The 9238-nt window shown below is 42.3% G+C and overlaps 1 protein-coding gene across 2 annotated transcripts; it reads left to right on the top strand.

Moving 5' to 3' along the window:
• Positions 1-1549: 1549 nt before the first annotated feature.
• On the top strand, positions 1550-4761 carry LOC125543862 (uncharacterized). Of its 2 annotated transcripts, none has more exons than XM_048707359.2 (2): positions 1550-1750; positions 3865-4761. In XM_048707359.2, the coding sequence occupies exon 2, from the start codon at positions 3919-3921 to the stop codon at positions 4450-4452; it is 534 nt and encodes a 177-aa protein (XP_048563316.1). In that variant the 5' UTR covers positions 1550-1750; positions 3865-3918; the 3' UTR covers positions 4453-4761. The 2 variants fall into 2 exon arrangements, with proteins under 2 accessions (XP_048563316.1, XP_048563315.1); XM_048707358.2 differs by having other exon boundaries at positions 1551-1750; positions 3857-4761.
• The last annotated feature ends 4477 nt before the right edge of the window (positions 4762-9238 follow it).

Raw genomic sequence — 9238 nt, 5'->3', positions numbered from 1 at the left:
ACAATACTGAACGTCAACTCCCGAGCGCGACATTCTGGCTAACTTATGGTTGTCATATTCATTTCATTAATTCCGTGCTTTCATGCTTGACATCTTTCTCTATGTGTGTGTTGAAACTGCTATTCAAACTCATTGATCACTTTGATCGGGTGCGTAGGCACTGCTTGTGTCACAATGTGGCTAACTGGGAGGTCTGCAACCACTATTTAGCCTCTTGGAGTTTGGTGTGTTTCCCTAAGAAAAAAGGTAGTCCCCGAGTGGTTGATCTCAAGGTCCAAAATGAGGCTCCAAATTCATTCATAAACTTATGCACAAACATGGCATTCCTGGAGTGATGCTTATCTGGGATAAATACTACACTGAAGGTAGTCCCATGCCATGCCCGTTGGTGGTTCCTTCCGTTGGCATGACACGTTCTCTCTAATTGATACATACAGAGGGATGTCCACATGCTTCAATAATGCTAGGACGATGTGCTTCTCTGGCAAGATGTTTGTGAAGAAAATTAACCTTTATAAGAGGTATACGATCATTTGTACTCTTTTGCGTGCACCGAGGATGTCTCCATTTGCCAATTCATGCAAAACATACCCCGGAGTCTTAGTTCTTCTTGCCATTATCTTTGGAAGCTAGTGCCAACTTGACTAATCCATTGAGTTGTCTTGATTAGATGCACCTTGACCCCTTGGTCCCAGACAATTGGATTGTTTTTGGGGTGACGTGGGTTATACCATCAAAGTATGAATTGGGTCTCTAGGGTATGATTGAACATGCGGCTCAATGTTGGCGTCGACAACTATTCAAAGAGATATTGATCCTTGGGCCATGGAATATTTGGAATCAAAAGAACCGCTGCTACGTCGAGGGAATTCCTCCTTGCAATGATAATTGGCTTATTATGTTTAAGCAACAGCTCACTATTCTTGCGTTGAGGGTTAATCCCCCCTTCAGACATTTTTAGACACTTTTTAATTGTTATGGGTCCGTGCATAGTTTGTTCTTTTGTCCAAGGACCCTTTCTCTTGGGACAAAATGTCCCCTGTGATCTTCAGTAATTTCACAGTAGGAGCCTCTTCTGCTGTCATTAATATAATTAAAAAGGTTAAAAAAATCAAAATTCTAACAATCAATTGACAAAAAATATTCATAAAATTTGAAATGGTTCTTGTTCGCAAACAAATGTCCTCAAATTCTAAAACTATCGACGAATTTAATAAAATGTTTGTATTTTCAAAAAATGACCTTGATTTATAAAATGTTCATGCATATTAAAAATTCTTATAACTTACTAAATTTTGTTGAATATTACTACTCTATTATGTTTTATCTAATCTTGGAATATTAGTGTATTTTAAAAAGTGTCTCGAATTAAAAAAACTAAAGAGAGAAAGAAGAAAGGAAATGGTAGAAAATAAAAACGTAGAAACCCGTTGATGATACCGTAGTGTGTCACGTCGACTCAGCCGCCCAGGGAGCAAAGAAGAAGAAAGAGGAGGAGAACCAGGTTGGGCGGGCCGGCCCATTTAAGCCACGTATTAAGCGGGGCTCCCTGTTACAAATCATTTCCAAGGAAAAAAACAAATACAACCTGCCGGAACGCGCGCCAGGCTCGCCGGCGCCGCAGCCGTCGCCTCTCCGCGCCGACTCTCGGAAGAAAGAAGGCGCCGTGGATTCTCCTCCTTCGGCCTTTCCCTCCCCAGCGACGGCGCGGACGAGCATCCTCCTAGTCGCTTCGGCGCACCACCGCCAGGTTTGCATCTCTCGCGAGCTGATTTTCCACTCCGTCCGAAAATCTAGAGCTCGACGACGTTCGAGTCCCACTTAATTGGTTGCTCCTTTAGTTTCTGCGATCCAGCCACGTTGCGTTTCCTTGTGAAGCCGAGGTTTCTGGTTAGATGATTAATAGACGAAGGACATGCTCTGATATGAAGGCAAGGTGTTCGGTCAAATGCTTCCCTGCGGATGTTCTGTTGCGTGGAGCCACAAATGGTTTGCTACCTTTATCGCCATGCCCATGCCCATGCCCATGCCCATGTAGTCATGCTGTGTCCGGTCCTAGATTTCGTAACCTTGATAGTATGTTTTTTAAACCATCTAGCATTACGAATCTGGAGCCCGAACTGTGGGAGCAGATATGAACTGCTTCAACAGGTTATTTCTAACACGTGCGGATTAAATCATACTCAAAACAACTTCAAGAACCTGTCGTATATTAATAATGAAGAGTGTGCATATATTCACAAATGGTAAAATCGGCACGGCCAAAAAACTGGCTGCCGGGGGAGGAGCCCGGAGAGAATTACATAAATAAAATCTGTCTCGCGAGGTCCTTACACTGGTGGGCCGTCATTTCTTCTTTATTTGCCGATGGCCAAGATGAGGATTTGTTCTGTAAAAGCACTTGGCTGGCTCGAGCATAGCATCTTAATGTGAATCATGAGACTGATCATCTTCTTTTTTCCTTCTGCAAGAACTGTTGTATATGGAAGGCAGAATTGTTTCTCTTCAGAGCATGCCAAACAGTGTTACAAAATGATCTACTATTAACAGACTTAGTACTATTCTTTAAAAATAATAGCTCTGTCTTCTACAACCGGACACACTTGATCCTGCAGTCTCCCACTGCGTCCTCCCCCTTCCTCACCCATCTCCCCCCTAGCCCTGCTCTGCCACCCAAGACCCGACAGCGGTGGTTCGTTTCATACCCCTCCTCCTGATCATCAATGGCCACCGGCCCAAAAGCTCGCCCTCTGCAAGCTTCATGCTTCTTTCTCTTGTTTTAGCTGCACCTACTGCGTGCTTTTTGTGATTGCCGAATGCTGTTTGCAATGTCAATCAGTGTTGGAGAAGGTGCGGGAGAGAGTAGCTGCCAGCGATGGAGAAGAGTAGCCACATGGAAACAGGGAGAGGGGATTAGGGGACAACAACTTGTTAATTAACTTGACTTCAGTTTAACTTTCTGCGATCCACACCAATCTTAATGCAGTTTCACCTTAACTAAACTAAAAAATGTTGTTTGACTCACATGTCTAATTATCCAGGGCTTGCTTGACTAGGAAAGGTTGGATCTTGTGTGCTTCAGTTTCCCCATCTTGGAGTTGATCCAGTGGCTCTGTCTAAGCGCTGGAGATGAACAAGTGTTTGCTGCTAGTTTTGTAATCCTGCAATTTTTAGTTCAGGCTGTGATTAGTGGCCACGCGGACAGCCCTCTCCCACTTGCACCCTGATTGATACCATCCCACTCCCCCGAAAAGGCTCAGATGACATTCACTGTCACTGCCCCTCTCCTCCTGCTAAATCGCCTCCCACTCGCTCGGCGTCGACTCTGGGCTCTGGGGGTGTCACCGAGGCCGACGTTGCCTCTAGGACTCAAGGAGGCGACCTTCTTTCTAGGCTTACTTCCCGAGCAGTTCGTTAATTTCTCTGTCCAGAAACTGAGCCTACACTTCCAGTCTGATCATTTCATGCAGTATGGGTCTGTATTCACGTGGTATGGGTTTGTGATCTTCTGTTACGTTCTGTATAAGAGAGCGTCCATTCTAGCTGAACTTATAGCCTGATGAGTGGTTTGCTTGCTTAACGCTTAGCTAAATCCGTGGACTCTCTTTACTTTGCTTATGTAGGCAAGGTGTTTGATAAAGTCCCTCTGTAATGAACACACTGAATGGGTGCTTTGTCGTTTGCAGGACATCCAGTTAATTACTTTAAACTCGCACATGGTTTCCATAAAATTTCCTGCCACATCGCATCCTGAGTGCAGGCTTACCATTCGCAGCAATTTCACTGTGTTCCGTCTTATTGTCTTTTCTTTGATATTCCTAGTCCAAAGACTTGATACACTATGCTCTTCTTGTAGCTGTGCAGGTTAATTAATCGTCGATCCCCCTAAGGAGGTTGCTGTAGGTGCAATCAAGTAGCATGAAGTTCAGAGTTGTTTGCAGGAAGTTGTACGATTACGTGAGGTATGATCTTAAAGAGATCGCCTTCCCATCTTCTCTGCCAGACCCTCCGGGCACCAAGAGGCGTCCTAAGCTCACACTGAAAGAGAAATGGTGTATCCTCAAGGAGGCAACCAGGCTCTATGGGGCTTCCTGGGTCAGGGACATCGGTCCCGAGCTCAGGCCAAATGATTACAAGAAGGTCAAAGAGGAATCTGAGCCTAACAGCACCAAGGACGGGAAAACTAAAAGTGAGCCTAGTTTGCTTGAGGATCTTGCAGTGGCAGCAAAGGGCGGGGCGGAGACCCTGAAGCCTGCGCTGCGGCGCATATACATGACACGCGCCTCTACCTACACGAGTGCAGTGAAGAACTATGTGGAGACCTACCAGGAAGGGCTGAAGGATGTCTTGGACGAGAAGGTTGCTGGAAAGGATCACCAGCAAGGCAATGAGCCAAGGGGACCATCGACACCACCTCCACCACCACCACCGCCACCGCCATCATCGTCATGACCTTGTATCGACGCCACCTCCACCACCGCCACCGCCACCGCCATCATCGTCATGACCTTGTATCGACGCCACCTCCACCACCGCCACCGCCACCGCCATCATCGTCATGAGCTTGTGTCATTTTGGGGGAAATATTATCATTAGAACTTGCAGCTTCTTGTTTATATATTCTCTTATCAGAAGTTGGGTAGAACAGCTAACGATGTGCTGCTCATTTCCTAAAAAAAGATCTTCATGAGTAGGTCTTGGACCTTGTCCATCTGCTGATCTGGGTTATGTGCCCTACACTGCTATGCAGATCGTTCTTCAGCTTGTCTCGGTTGCAATCATTCCCTTCTCCATCGACAACGAAATCGACGCCTTCTAGGCTGTGTGCTCTTGCCTTCTTGCTAAAACAGAAACAAAGGCCCATCCTGTCATTTTTTTATGTATCTGCAATGTGCGCCCTTGATCGTCGTTGGTACTTTCTAGGATGACAAGCACAGTATTTGAACGAGATGCCATTCACTATTGCGGACTTATTTGTATGTCTGCTTAGTTGTGATGGTGGGTCTCTGATCTTGTTCATGTGCTGCTGGTCTCGAGTTAGGTGAGCTGTACTGCAGGCTTTGTGCACTTGCCTTGCTGCAGAGTACAGAGGTCAGCCATATAATGTCCTATAATTTTATGCAATTCTGCACCCCTTTTTGTTTGTAGGGTACCAAGCACAGTATGCTTGCTGTTCATGGCTTATTATATATCTGCCTGGTCGCCATATAGTTCCCAAATCTATATATCTAGCAGTACAAGTTACTGATTGATGTAGGCTTAGTCGGGGTTGCTGTAGTAACAAGCTCGTCTCTGCAGTGCCTGACAAGTGACAAGCCACCGGGCAGCAACGTGTCGAAACTGTACCTCAACCGCAGCGTAGTCCGATCCGACGCCATTTGTCCTTGCAGCAGGAGGTCTAGGGTTTACACTTTGAATCTCTCAAAGTTTGGAAATAATATAGTCGACGGGTGTTGTGTCATTTCCGCACGTGGCGGTCACATCTCAAATCCGAACCCCTAGGGCCTTGGCGTGAGGGGGAGTGTCGAGTGTGATTAACCCCAAGAAATTGTGTCATTTTAGGATTGCGATGGTTTTGTCGAAGATCCTAGGTTTTTCAGACATTTTGGGAAAAGATGGTGATAATAATCTTTCGCCGTGGAAATTGCTGAAGGTCCTAGGTTTTTTTGAACCTAGCAAGTAGCAAGATGAAAAGTTAGACTCGTGACAGTGGCGATGCCTGAGCCTGAAGGGACAGGCAGGAGAGGCTGACGTCATGGGTGGGACAGGCCGGTCTGGTACAGCACGTGTTCCGTGGGCCGAAGCCAGCCCAGGCGCTCCATGGGCCCGCAGCATGATTACTCAGTACTGTAATCGGTTGGACGGGCCGACGTGAGCTTTATATCCTCCAAGGGCGATAACCCTACCGCCCATGCATATAAAAAAGCTCCGCTATTGCTGAAAGAGAAAAACTCTGCTGCCCATATTAAAATAAAACTCAGACCGGCAGATAAAAAACCTTATGAATATAGGGAAATATGTTATCCCCTCAAGATGAAGAAAAATTGGGGAGATATATTATTCCTCCAGAAAAAAAAGTAGAGAAATGTATTTTGTGTGAAAAAGAAGTAGAGAAATGTGGCATGTATGGTGTTCATGTTGAAGAAAATAAATGGGGGACACCACTAGGATTCCATTACCAAACGGTAGGAGAACAAAGGACTTGTCTAGTTTGCCAAGTTTTGGAAAACTAAAAAGTGGGATTCCAGTCTGCCGCTACTGCTGCTAACAGTACCTAACGCTTAACCCATACAACAACACAGAGCCTCAGTCACTCCTGCGTGCTCCAATCTCCTCTGGACTCGCCCGCAAAAAAAAAAAAAAAAAAACACTCCTCTAGACTTCTGGAGAATGTCTCGACACATAAGTCATGCGTTTCTGTCTCCTGTATATAACAGCTGGTATGTCTCTAGTTAAGTACACAATATTAGTTGCGCGAAAACTACTAGCTACTGTAGCTCAACTAGAGTGCTGCACACCTAGTGGCATTGGTCAATGTACAAGCGCACATCATGATCGATCGTACAATCATTACTGTGCACTGTGGTCACTACTCACTAGAATGTCCCTGCTTATAGGTATATCTTACAAATAACGATTTCCTATACATGAAAATAAAACTCATGATGAATGAGTTAATTAGAAAGGACCATCCATCAATAATTAAGCCTCATTTTGCTTTACATTGATATATTCATTATTATCTCCTTTTTTCTTTACACTAGATGCATCAATGCTATTTTTTTCCTTGCTTTACACTGCATGTGTACCAAGTGTATTTGTGCTCGTGTTATTTATAGTCTTCTTTCATTCACTGCAAATTTTCCTTTGCACATAACGACGTGTTTTTCAGCAGGCCCTATTTCTCAAGAAGATAACAAAACAAATACCTGCAAACAGAGACGATAACAAAAAAGAAGAAAAATGAATTAACAACTAAGGTGAAGCTACATGTCTTGCATTGAAAGAAAAAGACGATGCATGCATTACGTGCCTTGTTCAGGAAAGAAGAAGCATGTCCAAATCGCCGGCTAATGCCACCTGAGTTTACCACACCCTACTCTTAAAGAAGTTCCCAATAAATTTGTTAACTCCTCTCAATTTGTTTTGTAAACCACTATCTGTGTTATTGAAAAATGATAATTATGTATTATGAAAAAATTGTAAATAACAATTATAGATTTTATACAATATATATTATTTCTATACCAATGGTGAACCAAAAAAAATCTCTGATTGTCAAAAACTCTAAAACATCTTATACTTTGAACATAGGAGTAATAAATATTTTTTTATTTTTTCTCTAGACACGTACATGCTATTTGAATTCCTTTTAGAGATTTTTCTTAGAATTTGTTTGAAGATTTTTATTTTAAGGCAAGATCAAATCATATTATGATCTAAAATGTGCGTTTGCACCTTTCCTTTTCCTAATAAAATGATTTATGTATTATGTACTCCCTATGGTCAATTTTCTATGTGTATTAGATTTTTGTCAAGTCAAACTTTACAAAGTTTGACCAAATTTATATTAAGAAACATCAACATCTACAATACAAAAATTATATATTATGAAACTATATATCACAATGAATCTAACAATATAGATTTGGCATTGTGAATGTTGATATTTTTTCTGCAAGTTTGGTCAAAATAGAGATAATTTGACTTCGGACGAAACTTATATGCAGACTAAAAAAGACCGGAGGGAGTACCAAAAAACTATGTTTATTTATATGTTTTCGATACTTTCCTCCATTTCCTCCAAATTGATAATATATAGGTAAGAAAACATTGCAACATTAATAAGAAAGTATACTTATAAACAAGGAAAGGACATTTTTTATGTTTCATTTATGTCAATCGTTGTGCTTGGTTAGTAGCTGGTCCATAATTTGCAGGCTTATACGCCATGTAAACAAGTACACCCTCTGTAAAGAAATATAAGAGTGTTTAGATCACTAAAGTAGTGATCTAGAAAATAAATAAGATTTGACAGTTTTAGTATCCTCCGAGACTTCCAGGAGAACTTCGCAGGGGCACACAAGGGAGGGCGCACACACTATGAACTGCACATCTGTTGCGCGATTCGAAAATTTGATTTTGCACATCCCACACTAACTTCTTGTCCACCTTAAGTTTTGTACAACAGAGCTTAACGACTTATGAATAAATAAACTATAATCGCCTACCGTAGTAAGTTCCACTATACAAAACTTAAAGCAAACACGAAGATGTGTGGGCTATGCAAAACCAAGTTTTTGAGTCACGGCGCAGATGTGTGGTCCACTGCTGAGTCCAATTTTGCATCATATTTTACTTTTTATTTTGCATAATAATTGTAGAGTTTTCAGATTTTTATTGCGTGTGCGCACCTTTCTTTGTGTGATTCACCCAAGATCTTAATGAAGGAAAGAATCAAAGTATTAAAGATGTGAATTTTAATATACAGGTGAATCAAGCTATTTGGCGTGATAATAACCCCAAGTACCTAACATAGAAAGCAACGATTAGCTGGGAGAAAGAGCAGTCGCGCAGAGGCTTCTAGAGGAGAAGAAGACACTTGGTAAGGGGGCGCTCATGCCAGCACTCTTACCAAGTGGTCCCACCTCCCCTGGATTGAGTACTTCACCCCCATCCCTTCATATCATTGAGAGGAGACACACAGAGATCATCAGTTGCAGGACATCATCCACAAAGTGTGTGCATGCCGCTGGCTGCTCCAAATCACCTCTAGAGTTCTAAAGAACATATTGACACACAAGTGATGCATCTATATCTCTTGCGGATAGCAGTTGATATGTCTCTAGTTAAGTACACAATACTATTTATGCGAAAACTACTAGTTTTTGTAGCTCAACTAGAGTGGTACACACCTGGTCTAATTCATTACTTGGCATTAGTCAATCTAAAAGCCCACATCATGATCGATCGTACTCTCGTTGTTGTCAGTGTGGTCACAAGAATGTCCATGGAAGATCTAGTACGCATGGTCTACAATAATCGAAAGCATAGGCCATGGTTCCTTATAGGTATATCTTATTAATAAAGATTTTCTATAAAGTACATCTAACGTCCAATATAAAACTTGTGATGAATAGGTTAATTATAAAGGAACATCCATCAATAATAATTAATCCTCATTTGGCTTTACATGGATAAAATAATTGTTATTTTCATGTTGCTTTACACTACAAGC

Source organism: Triticum urartu, chromosome 1A (genome assembly GCF_056163025.1).
Source record: "Triticum urartu cultivar PI428250 chromosome 1A, HENAU_Tu73, whole genome shotgun sequence".
Lineage (NCBI taxonomy): Eukaryota > Viridiplantae > Streptophyta > Magnoliopsida > Poales > Poaceae > Triticum > Triticum urartu.
The sequence above is the reverse complement of the archived record's forward strand: the minus strand, read 5'-3'. Positions and strand labels throughout refer to the sequence as shown.